The following is a 23,544-nucleotide window of genomic DNA, read 5'->3' on the forward strand; positions in this document are numbered from 1 at the left end:
TACATCTCTCTCTACTAGTGTGTACTAGTATGTGTTTATATTTTTGGCTTTTTTGTCATTTATCTTTCCATCACTGGAGCTTTCCAGCCAGTGCAGGTATTCTCATGGACAATGGATATTTCTCCACTCTATTTCTCTCTTCTCTCTCCATGTCCTAGGAGATTTTCTCTCAGCGTTTCTTCCCCTTCAGTATATACCAGTGCTTCCCGAGGGAATCTCATCTTCCTTCAGGTTGCTCTGTTTATGTCTGTCTTCCCCGTGTCTTCCCTTCCCCCTCTTTCTCTCTCCCTCATATGCCCTTAGTCTGACCCATTATCGCCACATCACCTGTCCTACTGTGCTCTCGTCCTGAAAATCCCTCCAATTCTCGGCTCTCATCCCTCCATCTCCACCTCCCTCAGGAGGAGAAGGGGAATTACCACCCCCTGCACGAAAGAGCTCACGATTGTGCAAGGAACGGAGCATCACCTCCGACAAACCCCTACAGAGATGCCTGCCTGGCCAGAAACAGTGATCTCAAACCTGAATAATGTCCAAATCATGATTGCTATGGACGTTACTATGGAAGGGGATGGGGCCATGACCCTGATTAAAGACAGGTCTATGGTGGAGACACAAGCAGTGGGAAATCCGAACGCCTTTACACAACTCCGCTCCCAATTCCTGCAGGAGTAAAAAGGATTAGGGGGTTAACGGGTGACACGAAAGGACTAAAAGTGACTTTAACAATCCTGAAGTGAGAGTCCACCCTCTGGCTTCAATTATTGGGAGGAATTAGATCCGAAAATCAATTAAATAAATGCTCGACCTCATCTGTGTTAATCAGGCCCCCTGACAAATTAATATTTTGGTGTCCTCAATGTATGGCAGTACTTGCGAGTGTGTGCGAACGTACTAAGTCTTTTCTTCTGCCTTTAAAGGGATAGTTAACCAAAAAATGAAAATTCTGTTATTAATTACTCACCCTCATGTCGTTCCAAACCTGCAAGACCTTTGTTCATCTTCGGAACACAAATTAAGATATTTTCAATGCAACTGACACGTTCAAGGCCCAGAAAGGAGGTAAGGACATTGTTAAAACAGTCCATGGGACATCAGTGGTTCAACCGTAATTTTATAAAGCTACGAGAATACTTTTTGTGTGCAAAGAAAGCAAAATTAACAATTTTATTTAACAATTTCTTCTCTACCTGGATGTGTCGTGAAACTCTTGATAATGGTGGACTGTTCTGGGAGAGAAGAATTCTTTGAATAAAGTTAAAGTACTTTTTGCGCACAAAAAGTATTCCTGTAGCTTCATACAATTTCGGTTGAACCACCACTGATGTCCTACCTTTCTGAACCTTGAACGTGGTAGTTGCATTGCTGTCTATGGAGAGTCAGAAAGCTCTCAGATTTTATAAAAAAAAATATATATATATTTGGTTTCTTTGCGCACAAAAAGCATTCTCGTAGCTTCATAAAATTTCGACTGAATGTGGTAGTTGCGTTGCTGTCTATGCAGAGTCAAAAAGCTCTCGGATTTCATCCAAAATACCTTAATTTGTGCTCTGAAGAGCAATAAATATCTTACAGGTTTAGAACGACATGAGGGTGAGCAATTAATGACAGAATTTTCATTTTCGAGTGAACTATTCCTTTAGAGCTAGTAACTTCATTCAGTGGCCATCTTTGTAACATCCCCAGGCAGTTATTTGTTCTACCTGAACACAGAAAGTCTAAAATCTAGTTTTCAACATATTTTTTCAATAAAACATTTCAAAACAGCAATAAACAGACAACATCTGACAACAACTCTATCATAAATGTTCTTCTTTGTCTGAAATCGCACTAAACAGCTGTATTTTTCAGGCTCTTTTAACTTAAAGGCAGGACTTCTAGACTTACTACAGCTGTCATATCAAGCTTTACGCATATTCTCACATTTATTATTCTGCGAGTGGTCTCCTCCTCATGTCTCTAGTGTAAGTCACACCACCGGAACATATAGGAAAGAACAAACCAATGACAACGTGTTCCTATTTTTGATGGACTTATTATTCAGGGCTAAAATCACACATAAAAATCCCCTAATTTTCCAATCACACCATATTGACACTTTTGCACTCATCAAAGAAAGAAAGAAAGAAGACATAACTTGACAAGATGAAAAAGACATAAAGAAAGAGCCCAAGACCAAAGACAAACTACAACAGACAAAAAAGAGAAAAAAAATCACCAAGGCAAACAAAAGGCAAGCAAACATCTGACAGAGCAAAGCAGATCAGCAAAGACAAAGGAATGAAAGACATTTTTTCTGGTGGGCTGGGTGGTCCGCTGTTCACGGAGAAAGCGGGCGAGAGGCGAGGGCGTGTGTTTGCGCTTGGCATTTGCATGGCTGGCTCCCCTGTAGCCCTGGCTTGGGATCCATTCTCTCATATTTATGTGCATATTGAGTGTTCCCAGGTGTTGTCTCTGGACTCGAGGTCATCGCTGAAAGGGCAGCAACTAAATAAAACTGACATACTAACAGAGCATCTGCCTGTGTGCGGCGGCGTTTGGCTTTGATTTCTTATTGACATCTGCCCAAACAGACAAACAAGAGTGTGGGATGAAAAACAAACTATTGGCTTTCCGTGACTCCTGCTTCTGGAGCGTATCTGCTCGCCGAATGAAATGCCAGGCTGTTTGAGCTGAGCTGTGTGGCCGCTATTGATGCTGTGATTGAGAACATCAAGGTTTTGGCACATTTGCGTGATGGAAGATTGTACCTCTCTGAGCCAGTCCCGAATGGACTTGTTGGCCTCCTGGTGCCAGACGTTATGGACGGAGTCAGTCATGGCCACCGCACGGACACGATTCTTCACTTCTGCTTCTCGCTGAATCATCTGAGTGGGAGAGAGATACATTAGCAAACAGCATATGATGATATTGTTTCAATGAAAAGCTTCAGGATTATCCAAATTTACATCAGTATAGAAATGTATCTTGTAGAGTACCATATACTGTCAAAGTCATCATTCAGTAACTATGGTATATGTGACCCTGGACCACAAAACCAGTCATAAGGGTCTTTTTTTTAATCTAATATGAATAAGTAAGATTAATAAATACGCTTTTTATTGATGTATGATTTGTTAGGATAGGACGATATTTGGCAGAGATAAAACAATTTAAAAATGGAATCTGAGGGTGCAAAAAAAAAATCTAAATATTGAGAAAATCGCCTTTAAAGTTGTCAAAATGAAGTTCTTAGCAATGCATCCTACTAATCAAAAATTAAGTTTTGATATATTTATGGTAATACATTTACAAAATATCTTCATGGAACATGATCTTTACTTAATATCCTAATGATATTTGGCATAAAAGAAAAATCAATAATTTTGACCCACACAATGTATTGTTGGCTATTGCCACAAATATTCCCTATGCTACTTATGACTGGTTTTGTGGTCCAGGGTCACATATATCAAAATGCAAACATGTATGACCAACATTACAACATGTGTACAAGGTCTGCAATGCATTTGTGACATTACAGTCTTAAATGTAAAAAGGAAGTTTCTACAAGATAAAAACACGGTGCTTCTTCTCATCCTTGTATTTTAGATTGTGTGCAATCCGAAGGAGTTAGCCTGTCACGCTAACTATTCCATTCAAGATAAACGGCTAAAGAAAAAGGGCCGGTCTGACAACAATAGGTTAACAATCACTTTACGTGATCCATTTTACAGGAGCTACACCTGGCCTGGTGCTACATCAAAGTGTCCATAGTCATTTTAATACATTCCCCAAGCCCATTTAAATTAGAGGGACTGTATAGAGATAAATGGAATCTATTAAGGCACTAAGGACTAATACATCACACTGCTGATAAGCTTTTCTCAGGAGCATCCTCTTAAAGAAAAGGGGAGGAAGCACATGGCGGCTCTCACACACACACACACACACACACACACACACACACACACACACACACACACACACACACACACACACACACACACACACACACACACACACACATCGAGTGACTGAAACATGCACAGCTAAAATGTCTTCCTGTTTCAATGATACCCAGGAGACCAGCAAATTTAACCTTTTAAAAACTACTAAAAGTGTCAGTAAAGACAGCGTTCAGACTTTGGAAAGGTAACTAAATGTGTTCCAGATATACATGGTTTTAAAAAAGCACTTGAAAAAGAACCAAACAGAGAATGAGGCTTGGGATTCTTGGGATCCTGGTGTCCTGGTTTAAAAGCATTTTTTCTTGCAGAAACTACATATGTTATAGAAACTACTGTGAATCATAAAATGTAATAAAAAAAGTAACGAATGAACAACAAATAATACATTTATAACAGTTTTTATTCATTTTTGTTAATGTTAGATAATAAAAATAGTCGTTCGTTAATGTTACTAATAACTAATGTTAACAAACACAACTTTTAATTTTAATAACGCTTTAGTAAATGCAGAAACTAACATGAACTAAGATTAGCATGCTGTAGAAGTATTGTTCATTTTTAGTTCATGTTAACTAATGTAGTTAACTAATGGTAACTAATGAACCTTATTGTAAAGTGTTACCAAAGAAGAGCATTCTATAGCAGGACAAGTAAATAATATTCCATTTTCTCATTGTTTGCCCTTGTATTTTTTTTATGGATTTGTGAAGTTCGGTCATTCAAATCTGTTAGAGAAAAAAATTATTAAAAAAAAAAAAAAAGTTTAAAACTGTAATACAAAATAAAATAAAATAACACTATTTAACATAATATTTACTCTGATAACCAACATTTCCTTAAATGCAAGCCTCTCCTTTTAATTTGTCCACTGAAAAAAATACAAAAAATAATAATAAATAAGGCTCTGTTTTGTACTCTATTGGCGGAAAGCTAATATGTACATGTTGCATGAATATTTAAATCACATAAAAAGGCTGTAATGGTATTTAATGACAGATTTACTCATGCCATGACAAACGGCCTGACAAAATCATGTAAACACAACCTCAAAGCAAACACAAGCATCGGATATGAAGAGGAAAATGACAGAGAGCAGCTTTGATGTGTGTGAATCTGTGATGTTTTCCATTGGGAAAACTGAAACATGTGTATTAGATTTACACCATCACACTGCTCTGATTGATGTCCTTCAGTGACAGTCTATACTCCACACATGCCGTCTGCAACCGTCTTACCCACACACACAGAACTTCAGAGAGCCCGTCAATGTAAACCTAAAAGTCAAAATGCCCTGTAGGCACTGAAATTATTAAAAGAACATACGAACCAATGAAAAAATAAATAATTTACTGTCAGGCCAATCTACGTATGGAAGCGAGCAAGAATGACGGCACGCACGGGACCACAGCCTTAAAACACTCGTAATCTACATTCCTCCGTACATTAGCTTAAGCATTATAGCACCACGTGAGCCGTTCTCTCAGCTGGTCTGTACCCATAAAAGAAAGAAACCGGGCAGCTGTGCTCATCAACCTCCTGCCCAGAAACAGCGCGAAGAAAAAGCAAACATGTGGAAGTACTTGTTGCACTAAAATCAACAGAGACAGATGTTGAAACATTTGCTATCTCACTTCTGCCCTTTTCTTTGCACTTGAGCATCTGGCTTGAGGAGGAGAGACAGGGGGAGAGGTGAAAGTGCGATGAAGGAGGCAACGAGACGGAGATGACATCCAGCCTCAGAGATGGAACGAAAACATCACTCCCTCATTTTCAACACCACTGTGTTAGCAGGCAAATTAGCATTTTCTGAAGAAACTAACAGTACTTCAAAGGCACCAAAAAATTTGTGTTAAAGTTTTAGGTTCTGTAAAAAAAATTAATGCTGCATCCGTTGTTGTGACTCTCAATGCATGTTTTTCCAGTCGGCTGCATGCAAGAATCAACACTTAGTTACTATGCAGTGTAAAAAGTAGCTGTAAATGGTTATAAAGCTGCAAGGAAGGCAAATTCAGTATGCAAATAGATGTAAGACAGAATACCAGTCGCAAATAATTATGCAATCATATTGTGAAAGACAACATGATGAACAAGACCAATACTGTGCATCAAGAAAGTAAAAAAAGAGACTATTTTGACTTCTTGTTGAATTTAATTAGTATTATTTTTTTAAATAAGTACTTTTATTCAGCAAGGATAGGCTAAACTGATTACTTTTGAACTTTGTATTCATTAAAGAATCATAAAAAAAACCCCACAAAAATATTAAGCAGCACAATTGATAATTTCATGATCAGCAAATTAAAACTTCAATCATTTCTGAAGGATCATGTGACACTGAAGACTGGAGTAATGGCCGCTGAACATTCAGCTTTGCTATCAAAGGAATAAATTAATATTAAAATTAGGGAAGCACCAGAATTGTGGCCACCGAAAACTATCAGCCGAAATGGATTTTTGCATTTTTTAAAAATTCAGTATCATTCAAATTATTGAGTGAAATTTAAAAAAGTCTTACAAAATGACTTTATATTGTTTAATAAAATAATAAATAATTATTACACACGCTTTTCAGTTTTTTGGAATGGATTTTTCAATTCAGTATCATTCAAATTATTTAGTTAAAAAAAAAAAAAGTCTTATAAAATGACTTTATATTGTTTAATAAAATAATAAATAATTTTTACAAAGCCTTTTCGGTTTTTGAAAAAGAATTGAGTGAAATAAAAAAAAATGTTTTTAAAAATATTGTTTAATAAAATAATAATTATTACAAAGCCTTTTTGGTTTCCGTTTTGGGAATGGATTTTGCGTTTTTTTATTTAGTATCATTCAAATTACTGAGTTAAATTTTAAAAAGTCTTAAAAAATTACTTAATATTGTTTAAAAAAATGTATAAATAATTATACTGTTTAATAAAATGATAAATAATTAGTACTAATACTTTAATTAGTATTGAATTAAGTTAAATAAAAAAATCGTACAAAATTAATTTACATTATTTGATAAAATAAAAAATTATTTTGGTTTTAGTTTTCGAAAAAGATTTTGCATTTTATGAATTCAGTATCATTCAAATTATTGAGTTAAATTTTAAAAAGTCTTAAAAATTACTTTATATTGTTTAATAAAATAATAAATAATTATTACAAAGCCTTTTTGGTTTCCATTTTCGAAATGGATTTTGCATTTTTTTTTTTAATTCGGTATCATTCAAATTATTAAGTTAAATAAAAAAAAAACGTACAAAATTACTTTATATTGTTTAATAAAATAATAAATAATTAGTGCAAAGCCTTTTTGGTTTCCGTCTTCGAAATGCATTTAGCATTTTTTAAATTCAGTATCATTCAAATGATTAAGTTAAATAAAAAATTCTTACAAAATTACTTTATATTGTTTAATAAAATAATAATAAATTATACTGTTTACTAAAATAATAAATAATTAGTACAAAGCCTTTTTGGTTTCGAAAGGGATTTTGCATGTTTTAAATTCAGCATCATTCAAATTATTGTGTTAAATTTTAAAAAGTCTTACAAAATTACTTTACATTGTTTAATAAAATAATAAATAATTATACTGTTTAATAAAATGACAACTAATTAGTACAAAGCCCTTTTGGTTTAGTTAAATTAAAAAAAATATCGTACAAAATTAATTTATATTGTTTAATAAAACAATAAACAATGTGGTTTTGGATGTTTGATCGAATAACTGCAGCCTTGGTGTGAAAAAAAAAAAAAAATCGTACTGACTCCAAACTTGAATAAACCCCTTTATCAGAAAGGTTTGAAGAATATCACTTCCATCCTGCCTTGCAAGTACTATAATAAAGGCAGCGCAACTCTCACAAGCAAGAGTTAGCATGAGCCAGTTGTTATTATATATCGTTTACACCGGGTGATTTTGAAAATGCTGTGATGTGGTAAATGGTCAGTCATGACATTCGGTCAAACAGTATCAAGGACTGCCAGCGGGAAACCTCTGAAGACAGCAGATTTCCCTTCCTTTTCTCCGGATAAGCTCCATTAAGGCTGTTCTCCTCATCCGTCTTTTGCTACACAGCCCAGTTGCTATGAGACCCCAATCAGTAGAAACCCAATTAAAGACACAAGGATGATTTTGGACCAGCTAGCTGAAATGGTCTTTCCGATATTGGCTAAATCCTGCAGTTGATGAGGACAAAATATCCCCGTTGTCATATATCCTCACCCCCCTCCCCCCAATCCCGCTCTCACTCTCTCTCTCTGTTTGACCTCTCTGGTGACCTCTACTGTAAAATACAGCATTTAGCACTTTAAGTGGCTTCACGTCACGTAGTGAGCTAATTGCTCGACTTCAGTTGTTGGAAATCGCATTTTCCTTAATGAAGCTGACCGCAATGGAAGCGCTTCTTTATTTGCCCCTGCATTTCCAACACAGAATAGTGTGAAACACATACACACACGCGCACACGCACACACACACACAAGCAAATAGGAGAGTTTAACGATAAGAAAGGCGGGGAGGCGACTCTTGTGCGGCGATAAATACTCCGCCATTTCAGCCGTCCTGGCGACAAAAGCGAACGCTCTCCATGAGACTTACATGCAAACACACAAGCAATAAGACAATTATTTAGGGCTTTGATAATTACGTGTCAAAGGCAGTGCAAGTCACCAGATAATTAGGTGAGAACTGAATGGTAATCCACAATGGCGTCCCTGGAGGCAGGGGGAAAAAAACACTCAACACATTCCCAGAAGAATGAGGGAGGAATAAAGTAGCGAAGAGATAAATAAATAACATGGGCTTTTAAAAAGGAACGTGCTTACCAACAAATAGCACCATGAAAAAAGCGGCAATTACCATGGTGAGGGGAAGACAGCGCGGACGCACACACTCACACATGTGCGTGCGAATCCAGATGCGGGCTGATTCAGGAAGCCATGCTGTTAGCATCGGTGCTGAGTCCGGACTAATGCATCCAAACTGCTGCCATAATCTGGACATCCCACTGCGTGGTAAAATGAAGCTTAAATATTTGATTGATTAACTGTCCAATTACGACCAGTGAGAGAGGGCCAACACTGTGCACAGCTACATACATGCACATCCACACAACAGCAGTATGTCTTGGCAAACGTATACACTGGCCCTAAAAAGTCTTTGGACGTAAAGTAGGCTACACTTAAAAACATATCGGTGTCAAAGAATCTAACTTGGTGTAGTCAGCAGGATCATACAGGCCAAGCTCGATTTACAAACTAATTACGCTAACCTTTTCTTCCAATTAACTATTACTTTTAACTGGGGCCAGTTGCACCATCTTTGTGTTATGACTTGTGCATTATTAAAGGATTAGTTCACTCCAGAATTAAAATTTCTTGGTCATTTACTCACCCCCACGTCATCCAAGATGTTCACGTCTTTCTTTCTTTAGTCCACAGTTTTTGAGAAACATTCCAGGATTTTCTGCATTTAGTGGACTTCAATGGGGATCAGGGTTGAAGGTCCAAATTGCAGTTTCAATGCAGCTTCAAAGGGCTCTACACGAACCCAGCCAAGGAATAAAGGTCTTATGTAGCAAAACGATCGGCATTACGTAGTCTTGATGGAAAGGTCATGTGTGCTGTAGGCGGAAGTATTAACCCAGCGTCCTTTACAAAAAAAGGTAAAATGATGTTGGACGATTTTGAAGTTGGAGGAAGGTTTTTCATCCTACCATAACTTTTTGAACCAAAGTACACACACTAAGAACTAACCACGTGTGACTTTTCCAACATGATTATATAATGCATGAAGTCGTAGACATGCATCATAGAGCATTTATGGTTAAAAAGTATATGAATTATTATTATTTATTTTTTTGTTTTAGAAAATGACAGATTGTTTCACTAGACAAGATTATTTCTCAGTTTGGATTGTATAGAGCCCTTCGAAGCTGCATTGAAACTCCAGTTTGGACATTTGAAGTCCAGTACATGAAGAAAAATCCTGGAATGTTTTCCTCAAAAACCTTAATTTCTTTTCGACTGAAGGAATAAAGACATGAACATCTTGGATGACATGGGGACGAGTAAATTATCAGGAAATTTTTATTCAGGAGTGAACTAATTCTTTAAATACTTGAGTGTTGCACCAATAAACTTAGTAAACACAAAAATGAAAAGATAAACTACATTATAAAGCCTCCAACCTGAAGTAACAGCTTTTTGGTTTTATTTTTCATGCTTTTGACCTATATGATGATTATATCATCATTTCATAACACTGTTTTACATTTTAAGAAATTCATTCTTAAGAGCTCTCATGGAAGAATCGATCTAAACCACACACACTCTTCCCTGTGACGTCCTGGTTCATATCAGAAAAAAATTAAATAAATAAATTCATACATACATAATTAATCTAAATGTCCTCTGAATATTTAATCTTGATACATACAGTCAAACCAAAACATATTTAGACACCAGATCAAATTTTTGATATTTTTTTACTAGTGGGTGCAGTACACTGTAGTTCACTATAGTTCATTAATGTAAGTAAGGATAGCAAAATAAAGTAAACTGTGACATAACTGTGACACTACCAGTGAAACTGATACAAATTTGTGCCCAAAAATTATTCAGACACTTTGACCTGACCGTGTTTTGCTTAGGTGTTTTTTTTATTGCTAATGCGACCCTTTTACACCACAGACTGAACAAAATTAAGCATTGCTTGGTAATTGGTCAACAAAGTAATGATAGTTGTGTAAATATTGTCATACCAACAGTTGTCTGAATTTTTGGTTGATTATAATCCATTATATACCTTTTTTATCAAAGTTATCCAACATTATCAAGATGAATTGTTTTTGACTGAGCTCTTGTTATATTTTATTACCATTTTCTAAACTACAGTGAATAAACTAATAATGTGAGAAATGTTGAAGGTGTCTGAATAAATTTTGCTTTGACTGTATGTACACACACACACACACACACACACAAAAACACATATTGAATTTATAACCACTGACCACTGAGTTTGTCAAGCAAAAGAAATATGAAATATAACATGTAACAAGAAAAACTCACATGCACAGCTATTCAGAAATAATTCTGTTTATACATTTCAAATCTTCTTGTTGAATCAATAAAGGGCAGATGTCATATTCAGCAACTAGACCCTGGTTACGGAGCACTTACAATCAGTTAAGTCTTGCCTTGAAAACTAATAGTGAAAACCAATTTAAGTACTAATTTAAGCAAGGTGTAATTCATTACAATACCTGAAAACACAACCCACTACATGTTTGTCTAATATCTTAATTTTGAACAATATATCAATCGCATGTGATGTTTCTTTAAAAATAAACACTCTTTGGCTTGATAGTTCAGCGGTGTCACGATTAACTTAATCTCAGTGTCCTTCTCAAGCATAGTGCTGACCCCACTAAGACAGCTCACCTCTGGAGCCAAGAGGGGCTCCAAAGGAGGTGGAAAGTTTTGGCCTTTCCTCATTCTCCAGGTCCAAGAGGGCACAGGCCAGCCCTCATTCCCCTGGCCCCCCGCTCAGGCTGAGAAAACAGCGGCAGCTGCCCCTGGAGCTCCGACACCCTGCACAGGAAGAGACAACACTCGCGCCTTCCCCTGCTTTGAAGCCTGGGCCTCAGCGCCTGCCCGTCCTTTGTCTTTGGGGCAGGAAGGAAACCCTAAGCACCAGGACACTATGAGGCCCTGGGGAGGCAGCGTGTGCGTCGGTGTGGATATATCTAACCCCTGTAAGCATCCAGCCAAGAGTATATTCCTAGGTACGTGTGCATTTATAGGCGCCACAGCGGGCAGGTTTTGATTTATGGATGCTAGTAAGTGCACAGTGAGTGGCGATAACTTCCCCTTCTATTTCCTGTCGCTGAGTGGAACGCCACGTGCAAAGGATGACATCGTCCAGTGTGCTGTCCCGGAAAGGCTGGGCCAGAATGGGGTATCAGTGGACCCTTGTGAGCGGAGATGGGGCGAGCAGGCGACGCTGCACGGACAGACACACACACATACACACGTCAGCAAAGGCGGGCGAGGAAAAGGAAGCCGGGTAAATATTTACTGACACAGCACAAGCGGTGTGCGTTTGACACCTACTGGAAACAAAAGCGAGAGGATAAGGAGCGGCGTGCCAGGAAAGGCAGCGGTGCTGTGTCGAGCTTGCACTCATGGAAAACAAGAGGAAAGAGGGAAACATGGGGGCAGGATGAGTGAAAGAGCAAGTGAAGGGGGCATAGGGGTGGGGTGCGCTTGGGCATCAGTCACTGTCGAATAAAGGCCACACACAGGCGACTCCTGAAGCTTGCAACTCTTTGAGGCCTCACTGATGGTTTATGCTTCAATTACCAAGTTTTTTTTGACAGTATTACCACAGTACTGTTCCACAATACTGATAAAGGATCTTTCATAAAAGACATTTATTTGTCAGATATGGACACAACAAACAGTTGTAAATGAACTCAAGTAATGGACTTTAACTAGCCTCTTGATGCCTTGAGGCAAGTTAGGAGATATGCCGATATGCTTCAACTTTAAATATCTAACATGCCGAAAACACACTGATAGCGAATTAAACACACAGATAGTGTCCCAGCAGTGTGTGTGTGCACGTATTCTGTGCTCATCAGAGAAAGAGGGGCCCCGGAGCAGCTGTGCCTGGCACAGGGCCCATGAGGAGAGATCTCGGTTTGGATGATAAAAGGCTGATGGGGCCCCTCATTTTGGACCCGTTCTGCATTGATCCTGCAATGCCTTGAACCCTGGAGAGAGAGCGGAGTCTGCACACTGTACCGACAAGTGTGGGAGTGCGTATCATCACGGCAAACTCTCCTTTTGTGTCTTCACTCTTTGTTTGTGTCTTCACATGTAGTGCGGCTCATTCAGCCGGCTACAACTGTTGGTGGGCAGTTGTTGATTTTACATAGTCTTCAATTGGTCAGATGCCACCGATTCAACTGATCTCTTATTTCAATGTCAATTATGTTAGCAAGGTTCTCACACCTACTGACCAATTTAACTTCTCATGAATATTGTCATAGAAAAGTAATTGATATTAAAATACTTTTTCAAATTGATCTTTGTAAATTGTGTTTGTTAAAATACATGGATTTATTGAATGAAAAATACAGTAAAAACTAATATTTTGAAATATTATTACAATTTAAAAAAATTGTTTTATATTTTTTAATATTTTAAAATTTAATTTATTTCTGTGATTTTCAGTAGCCATACTCCAGTCACGTGATCCTTCAGAAATCATTTATGCTGAAACATGATAAGAAACATTTTTTATTATTATCAATGTTTAAAATCGTATTTATAAATGCTATTATTCCTGTGAAATACAAATCTTTCGTAACATTATAAATGTCTTCACTGTACTCAAGAACTCATGATTTAATGTGCTCTTGCTGAATAAAAGTATTTTTTCTTAAAAAAAAGAAAAACCCTGACCCCAAACTGAATGGTTTATATATATATGACAATTGCACAACTATTATCTGACATTTCCAAATTTTACTTGACTGTGGGAACCTTGAAGTATTGCCATAACAAAGCATATTGTATATTATCATTTGTCTGTTATTAAATACTATCTTTATATCTATATTTTGTTGTGAATTATAGGGAATCAATTCAAACTCATTTTGATTTGAAATCATTACAATATTCCTCAGTGCTTCTCAACACCACAAAAATGCTACAAAATAAGTGACGAATATTATTTTTGTGGATCGCAGATGTCTCACAAAGACAGATGAAATCCCGACGGCTAATTAAAGTCTTGTGTTAATTAGGGGAGATTTTACTTAAGAAAGAATAGTACTAGGTGCGATCACAGCAACATCTTCATCACCTCTGAAACTGTCGAAGCCGGCGTGGATATTGCTCTCGCGCCGAAACGAGGGAACGGTATATTTCAGAGCGTGTGTATCAACAGGGCAAAACCCAACTATGTGTCTCCCTCAGCCTTTCGGCAGTGCCATAAAATAGAAAGCTAACCTCAATATTTCCCCTCTCTGTGCTGGGACTTGCTGGCCCATTAAATTCTCCTTCCCATGTGTCATCCTGCACATTTCCACCATGAAATTTTTGTATAATTAAACTTTCTTAATGATTTATAAGCTATAATAATAGCCGTAAGTATTTTTGAGCAGGTTAAACTGACACCCTGTAAGTGCACATGCGGGGCTGACCCTGTTTTAACAGAGTTTTGGATCATTGACTCTGCCGGCTGGAAGAATGAGGGACTGAGAGGGATGGAGTGAAGAGGGAGACGCGGCTCTATCATAACTCAGACGCCCACTGACACGTACAGGCTGGGCCTCGTCAGCCGGGGGAGGTGAGGGCCGGTTCAGGCAGACGGCGGGAGAGACAGGGGTCAGGCTGCCCGAGGTGTTTACAGGAAAGCCCAACTCGCCGTCAGCGCGCCGAGACAAACTAGCAGAGCAGAGTGCACGTCTGACAGAAATACAGCTGCGGAGAGTACACACAATGATAAAAGTACCATTATTTGGATGAATGTTAAGTACACACCGCTTCACGACGAATATGACATCCTTATAGGGTCACTTCGGACAGAATATCAATAAAAGCCACTTATGCCCAGGAATTAATCCTGAATATTAAACAACATGACCGGAAGAACTTTAAAGTCAGATATTTACCATCTAAACACTTGCGTATTTACATGTTATGTCTGCTTCAGACCACGACCAGACCTTCACAAGGAAAAACATAAAAGCCAGTAAAGTAATGAAACAAAAACGTTTTATTAACAAAGAAAAAGGCGTGCACTTTAACCACTCGAGAAGAAAAGAAAATACTAAGCCTCTTTGAAACCTCGAGGGAGTTTCCTCACTTGTTTCAGAGTGTACCGGGAGGTCAGGTGTGTGTATGCTACAACTGCGTATTGTCTGTATATGATTCTAAGTACGTGGGTGTGTACGAAAGAAGCTCTCACTAGTGTGTGTGTGTGTGTGTGTGTGTGTGTGTGAGCAAGTGAATGTACGCTTTCAAACGTCAGTGTCAGGCCAAACCTCCCCTTTTTTCTGCGTCGAGACTAGCTGCGGGGCTTTTTCAGATGGGCTCTCAGCAGAGACGTTTTGTTTAAACTTTCTGAGGCACTCACCCCATCCTTTCAGTCACAACTCCAAGTTGGAGGAGGAAAAAAAAGGGGACCAATGGCTAATGAACGTGACGAAACCGCTCTCCTATCAGCTATCTGTTTCTAAAGCTCCGTCTAGCCTGCCGAAGGGAAAGAACTCCTGAACCCCCCAAAAATGAGCCTCTGATACCCCTGTTCTCAAAGGCAGTCCAGCACCAGACGGCCAAAATTAATGGAAATATATAACAATCTGAAATTAACTTCCCATAGCCACCAGCTACGTTTTAACCAGGAGTTGAGGAGAAGAGAGGGTGAGTGTGAGAGAGAGGCTGGAGAGGAAAAAAAAAGAAAAAAACCTATTACGGCTTCACAACCTCATCACACACTTTTATAGAGATACACACACGCTGCCTAGAAGAAAAAAAAAATACTTTGTCCTACAAAATTTTCAAATTTCTATTAAATAGAAAATTTTGGTTAATTAATTTATTCTTTATTTGCTAATAATTTGAGTGTCAAAACAGTATTCATTATTTTATTTATTTAAAACTTAATTTTTAATGTAAAAAAACTTACTTTAGCATAAAAAACTAATACCAAAGCACCAGGACTGTTATTAATCTTAGACTTAACAACTATCTAAATTTCCTTTAAAGACTCCACAGTAATGACTTGTTAATTGATACAAATCGCACAAATACACATATATCACAAAACCAACTGCAGTAATTAGCATTCAACCGAATAAAAAGTTGCATTGTCGTACAATCCGTTTATTGATGGTTGTCAGTTCGATGCTTATTAGTATACTTAGTAGTATACTTTCTGATTAGCACAATATCTATTATTACGGCCCATTACTAGGGATGTTATTACAGAGAAAGCCCATGTCACTCAAGCACAAAGGGACAAAGTCTGGATTTCGCTAGGAAAGGGATTCAACATACTAAATAGACCAAGAATGACCTTTCCCCCTAATACACCACTTACAGCAGAATTATCTTTTTAACTATTTAACTGCTGTCAGCGATTTGTCAGAGTGTGGTAATTACCAACCACAGCTGAGGACATTCAAGGCAAAAAAAAACAACATTTTATTTATTTAGTTTGGAACCACGGAAGACATTTACGTGCTGATAAAGGTAAGTACGAATGCAGTGATTATCTTGTCATTTGTGAATTTTCCTTCTGTGGTTATAATAGTGAGAAGCTAGTTTCTGCCGTTTCCTTTGTTCTTTGTCGTGTTTGACGCCTCTGGATGTGAAGAGCAATATTCACCGAGTTCGCAAACCGAGATGCGTCAATTATAGGAATCATAAAGTATCTTTTATGTTGCTTTTAATTTTCGTCTCCGCTTTGGACGTTTGATCATTCAGAGCTGTCACGTCAAAATGACTACATGCGGCTCAATTTCCAAGTCTCTGGAATTGCAATCCGTCGTCTGAGGTGCTGACTAACTCACACTCTTGAGTTAAATGTCATCGATGAGTCAAATAAACTCGTTAGGCTATTGTTAGTATGTGTACGTGTGTGGAACACATGTGACCTGAATATGAGACGGCAGGTCAGTCCGAAGGCCTCCGAGACGGATAAAACCAAAAACACAGGTAGTAAAAACCAGTAAGGCCCAGGACTAGTGCTTAATCCTCATTAGTTCATTTTGTCTAGAACAAAAAAGGTAAGACAAGTAGTGAGACTGAAAAAGACAATGAAAAACAGGCTATGGGGTAAACTGTCCCGCTCAACTGTGAATGCAGATTGGAAACGCAAGTGAAGAAATCTCATTCTCCACACACACACCTACACTCCTCTCATCCACTTTAGTCTATGCAAAAGCAGTTACAAAGGATAAGCAGTGCCCCCTAGTGTTTTTATCAATGTGAAATGAGTCCAAATCAAGAATGTGTCCCTTAAGAGAGAAAAAAAGTGACAGAGATGAGGGGTAAATCGAGTTGTGGCATCACAGAGGAAAAGCCTAAGGAGGACACGCTGGAGATCGAGAGAAGGGGGAGGAAAATGAGGGAGAAAAGGGGGAGAAAATAAGGTAAGAGGTTAGGGAAAGGGGGATGGGGCAGCTGTGGAAGAGTATATAGAGGAATTCTGACACTGTCAAGATAAGAAGTAGACTGTAATGATGCTTTTTGAAGGTGTGAGAGAGCAGGCCGAAAGCAGACATCTGCCATAAGCCAAACAAACATACACTACAAAACAGAAGCTCACTTTTATATAAAGTCTGCAACGAAAGCCTTAGAATGTAGCCAACGCGCAATGCATACACGTCGATTGCTGCTAGCGTGCAACAGCAAAAACATTAAAGTGATGCCTACATTTCTCAAAAACAATGGAAGACCAATCTCCATGTTGTCTGAACTTCTAGTTTGTGATTAAAAGTGAAAGTGTTTTTAAAGTCGTGGCCTACTGGTTGGAGAGTTAACTTGTAACCCAAACGTCACAGTTTCTAGTCTCCTTACTGGCAGGAATTGTAGGCGGGGGGACAACCTCTTCCACCCTCAATACCACGAATGAGACGAGACCTTTGAGCAAGGCACCGAACCCTCAACTGCTCCATGGGTTCACATGTGTGTTTACCTGGATGGGTTAAATGCAGAGCACAAATTCCATTTATGAGACACACGTCACATACTTTCTTTTCGAAAGAACGCAGGATGTCAAGCTTTAGTTTTGTAGTGTGTGTTTGGCTTTATATGAGGAACTCCTCAATGAGAAACTTCTAAATAGTCCAGTTATACACTTGCAGCCGCATCCAGTGCTGATACAATCATATTGCTCATATTAACGTCCCACTCCGCTGAGGGCCTACATCTCACATACATGGAGGTTCCATCTCAGTCTGACTTCAGGTATGTGCACGCTTTTATGACCAGTAAAAACCCACAGGCACCCGCAGTGGGACGCAACCCCACACCAGCACCACAGTCATATGTCTTAAGATGACATCAAAAGAACACCACGAGCTGTTGATGCTCCCTTCACCGACTCTCCAGTATTTCACACAACCCACCGTAATTCACAGCACATAAAACCTTAAAACGGCACATAAAACAGTTCATCTCTTTTCAGTGTCGGCTTCCCGGGCTTAAAAATTAAATATGTTTTACCGCAGGTACATAACTAAAATATAGAGTTTAAAAAAAAAGGTCTCGTAAAAGATTCAAACAGGATTTGACTACGTGTTCAGAACGAGGAAGCTTGCGTCTCTCCCCGCAGGAGCACTGCGGAGGCGAGCAGACTTCCACAGTAGGTCCAAATCTATAGAATAATCGGCACTGAATGGAGATGTGTGATATTATGAATACCCAGAATGCTCTCTTATGACATGTGGAGAGAGAGATGGCGAGAAATCTGGCCGAAGGTGTTTGACTCGGTGAGCTCACGTCGCTATAAAACACGCTGACATCCAATCAGTTTTTTAAATCACATAAGGAGAGAAAAGCAGAATGCTGAATGAGAGACGGAGGAATGAGAAAAAAGCATACTTGGAAGGTAAAACATCTGAAGCTGATGGAGAAACCGATATCCAACATCCTCTGAAGGTGCAGAGTTCAGTGACATTTGTGAAGGGTGGTGGTTTTCTTTCAGAAGAGCACTTTTACAGCTGTTTTTCTTTCTTTCTGGCCTCTTGTTTTCCTGAATATGGAATATTGCTCCTTTTTTTTATCATTTTTGAATGTCCACATCATCCTGGCTCAATTTAAGCTCTTTCCTTGAAGAGAAAGAGCATGCAAAAATTTATACTCTCTCATCACTTGATCGCTCTCAATGTCATTCTAAACCTGTATGGCTTTATTATCTGGAACAAAAAAGAAAAAAATGTCCATACAGTGGAAGTCAATGGTAACCAACATTTTGCGTGTGTGTGTGTGTATTCCAAAGAAAAATGTAAGACATACTGGTTTGAAATGACATGAGATGTAAATGTTGACAGTATTTTCTTTTTTCATAAACTACCCTTATTATGCAGCAATCCTGGTTGTAAATAGTGGCTGCTTGTACACAACGTTTGTCCTAACCAGAATGATTCTAGCAAACTTAAACATGTTGCACGATGCAACAAATTCACTACCATTTAGAAGATACAGTCAAACCAAAATTATTCAGACACCAGATATAATTTTTGATATTTATTACTATTGGGTGCAGGACACTATGTTCATTATGTAAGTGAGGATAGCAAAATAAAGTAAAGTGTGACATATTATAAACAAAAATTCTTCATACAGAGGACTACCAGTAAAACTGATGAAAATTTGGGACCAAAAATTATTTAGACCTGACAATGTTTTCCTTATGTGTTTTTTCATTAATTGCTAATGCAACCTTTTTTACACCAGAGACTGAACAAAATTAAACATTGATTGGTAATCAGGCAACAAAGTATTGATAGCTGTTTAAATATTGTCATACTAACAGTTGTCTGAATTTTTGGTTAAAGTTATCTGACATTATCAAGAAGAATTTGTTTGGACACAGTTCTTGTCATATTTTATTACCTTTTTCCAAACTATAGCAAATAAACTGATAAAGTGAGAAAAGGTGTTTCAGAATTTTTAGTTTGACTGTATGTTGTTTCATGTACATTGTATAACAGAAGATGCTTTTGGACCAGATTTCACTATTCATCACTACCAAGCAATTGATAAACTGACCTTTTGTTCACTGCTTGTTGTGCTCAGTCATAACAAAAACTTTAGCTGAATTAAAGTGGAATAGATAGCTGATACTGATTTATCTGTTATTGTTATTGCTTTATCATGTCACGCCTGGTTAGGACACAGTGTAAGGCTTCCAATCATGAAGTGGAGACAAAGCACAAGCAGAAAGAACAAAGAATGTGTGTATGAGAGCGAGAGAGACAGAGAGAAAGAGAAGGTGAAAATCAAATGAGAAAGATGGAGGAAACAGAGAGGGGATGCTGTCCTCCTGGACTACCCTTAGTCCCGTGTGCAGACCTTGCCGTAGGCTCGGAGGGAGAGAGATGGAAGGAAGGAAAAGCGTGTGGAAAGGTGAAAGAGGGATTTGTTTGTTCCTGAGGTCATGTGCGGCACACAAAGCCCTCCAAGAGGAAATCAAAATCGAGAGGAAGAAGAGTGGTGTGTTCAACTCTGTTAAAGATGACCTGCAAGTGAAGAGAAAGTCTCTATTATCGTTCTAATATATTTAGGATACTGAAACTTTTGGAACTCAATAACTTCCTGCCTAAATCTAGAAAGACTGCACTACCATTCAAAGCTTTGAGGTCAGTAAAACGTACTAATGCTTTTAAACAGAAACTTGTGAAATACTATTACAATTTAAAATAACTGTTTTCTATTTTAGTGTATTTTAAAATTAAATGTATTCCTGTGATGGCAGAGCTGGATTATTTAGTGTCACGTGATCTTTAAGAAATCATTCTAATATGCTGAATTGGTTCTCTAGAAACGTGTTATCAACAGGGTTGGGGGTTAAGTTCGCAAGTTATGTAATCTGATTACTTTTTTTCAAGTAACTAGTAAAGTATTGCATTACTTTTTAAATTAGAAGACAATATCTGAATTACTTAACCAAACAAGTAACACCAGTTACTTTGTTTTCCCATTTACTGGCTGACAGATCTTCTGTCCCTATGTTGAGAGAAATCGGAAATAAGTGCGGAGGCATGGGGTGTGCTATGTAAACATGATAGATACTGCAGTACTAGACTAAATGTGAACATGTATTTACAGATTCAGTTTACCTCAAAGTGAAATGCAAACTAATAAATAAATAAAATGTTAAATAACACAAATATCCCTTATCTATTTAATCCCAAATTATTAACCAACGTCTTACTGCTTACTGCTTACTGCTGACCTTCGATGATCTAGTTTAACCATATTAATAAGCAAAATTACTTTAGGTAAACATCACTTTTACTTTTTTATCGCTGAGTTTGCAAAAAATATAACTTTTTTTATTAAAAACAAACAAGCAAGACCAGCCCAGTTGAGAAAAAGTATCGCAAAAGTAATGTAACGCATTACTTTCCATAAAAAGTAACTAACGTAATTAGTTACTTTTTTAGGAAGTAACGCAATATTGTAATGCATTACTTTCAAAAGTAAATTTCAGCAACTCTGGTTATCAATGCTGAAAACAGTATTTTGGTGAAAATCGTGATATAACCGTGATTTTATTTCATTTTTATTTGAAATAAAAATGTTTTTTTACATCACAGATGCTTACTGTAACTTTTTTTGATTTAATGCATCCTTGTGGAAAATAAATATAAACATTTACTCACCTTCAACTTTGAAATGGTAGTGTATATACTGATTTAAAACTAAAATATACATACAAATAAGAGTGAATACATTAACACAACACTGAAAGATAGGGTGGCACTAACTGTATTGATATCGGCAACAAATCTAAAAGTACTGTGACTATTTTCAAGGTTAGAGTCTACTTTTAATAGTAATGTATTAAAAAAACTGTACAGCAAGAGAGAACAATTTGAACAGATTCAATATAATTCAAATAAATTGCATAACCAACACTATGACTCCTGAGTTCTATTTGATTTAGACTGATTCTCCAATCAGTTCGACCAATCTGACTTAATATGTAACCCTGGACCACAAAACCAGTCATAAGTGTCAATTATTTAAAAGTAAGCTTATATAATTAGCTTTCGATTGGCATATGGTTTGTTAGAATAGGACAATTGGCTGAGATACAACAATTTGAATATCTGTAATATGAGGGTGCAAATAAAAGAAAGGTTGAGAAAATCGCCTTTAAAGTTGTCCAAATGAAGTTCTTAGCAATGCATATTACTAATCAAAAATTACATTTTGATATATTTACGGTAGGAAATTTTCAAAGTATCTTTATGGAACATAATCTTCACTGAATAATGATTTTTGGCATAAAAGAAAAATCGATAATTTTGACCCATACTAGGGCTGCACGATTAATCACACGACGTTGTGAGGCGCGTTTAGTAAATGAAGCCGGTACTTTGATTAGTAGTAAATCTCCATCACGTGCGTTCAGCTGGAGCGGCAAGTAATACACAGAGACGTAAATCACTGACAAGCTCTCAAAATCTGGTTTTGTGGTCCAGGGTCACATTTAATACTTCTCCGTACCCAATTGTATTCTCTCATCATAAAAAAAAAATCCATAACCTGTCATTCCGACATCTAAAATACATACTTTTGTTTCCAATTTGCTCCAGATTCAGCAGCACTACATCTAAATAGCAGAGATTCATAGTTTCAGAAGGTGAAAAACAGTCAGAAAAATAAAATTCAGCTGTTTTAGTGCAAAACAACCTTGACTAAGATTATAAGCAGACCTCAGGGAGAGCAGAATGAATATAATGCTAAAAAATGTATGAGTGTATGACTAAGCGATAAGTATAAAGTCTATGCGCTCTGTATACGCGTGTGCTGTAACTCTAAACCATGTTCGATACCGAGACATGAATACACATCACATGACCCTTCCCTCGAACTTGATACCCCTCAGCGCAGCGACTATTAAGATATTGGCGGCAAAGTTTCTTCCTCTTCTCTCTCCCACACTCCTTCCTCCTGCAGGTTGGGGAGGATGCGTTTGAGGTGAACTCTGCATAGCACTATCTCAGGGAAAAAAAAAACAAAGTGATCAATGTGGGGAGGCGATGCGAGGTTCCCTAGGACAAGCCAATCAATGCGTGAGAGGAACCTTGCCCAGGGCCCTTATGCAAATGGAGGCACGTCCGGTAACCCCGGGAGCCAACATGTGCGTCAGATCAATGGGGCGCTGCATTAAAAACCTTACAGCTATATCAAATGCCTGCCCACTAAATATGTAATGATGAACCCCTTTAGATTTCACTGTGAACTCTTTAACTAGCGGCAGAGGCACATGTGCGAAAGCGAAGAGCTCGGTCTGTACATCGAGATGGACAGACCGGATTAAAGTGGGCACTTGATTATAGTCGTTGGCTGCGGACAGCATACACACACTGGTACATTTAGACTTGGAAATGAGGTTGAAGTATTCAAAACGGTAGCGTGACATAGATGCTAAACACAACAGAAAGCTAAAACAACTATATAAAGGCTATTTTACATTAGCATGGGACGAAAAGAAGTGTCAAACAGACGTCTGAAATATGTCTGTCAAACCATGACAGGGCTCATCACGGATGTTCAATGGCTTATTGTAATACATAATTGCATATTCTATTAGGCGGTACTCATAGCGATATACATTCACATGCAAATGATTTCATCCAGATGAACCACACAGAAGATGACAGACAATAAGCAGGCATAACAAACACGTCTATGTCAGCGCAGACGCATAAACACTGGCGCGCACGCCGCAATCTCCGAGTTACACATCAAATCAAAGTCTCTTCTCACTTCAAAGTGTATTCTGGACACACAGACGCACACATTCCTGGAGCGTGTCTTATCGTCGGTGTGAAGATAGGCCACTCCA

General features: G+C 37.9%; 1 protein-coding gene across 2 annotated transcripts in view; it reads right to left on the bottom strand.

The window, feature by feature from the left end:
- arb2a (ARB2 cotranscriptional regulator A) overlaps positions 1–23,544 on the bottom strand; it is a 206,052-nt gene that overhangs the window by 67,714 nt on the left and 114,794 nt on the right. For both annotated transcript variants that reach the window (XM_073840323.1, XM_073840324.1), the window contains exon 9: positions 2,751–2,867. In XM_073840323.1, coding sequence (XP_073696424.1) covers positions 2,751–2,867 — 117 coding nt within the window. The remainder of the gene's footprint in view (positions 1–2,750; positions 2,868–23,544) is intronic.

This window comes from Garra rufa, chromosome 5, assembly GCF_049309525.1.
Source record: "Garra rufa chromosome 5, GarRuf1.0, whole genome shotgun sequence".
Lineage (NCBI taxonomy): Eukaryota > Metazoa > Chordata > Actinopteri > Cypriniformes > Cyprinidae > Garra > Garra rufa.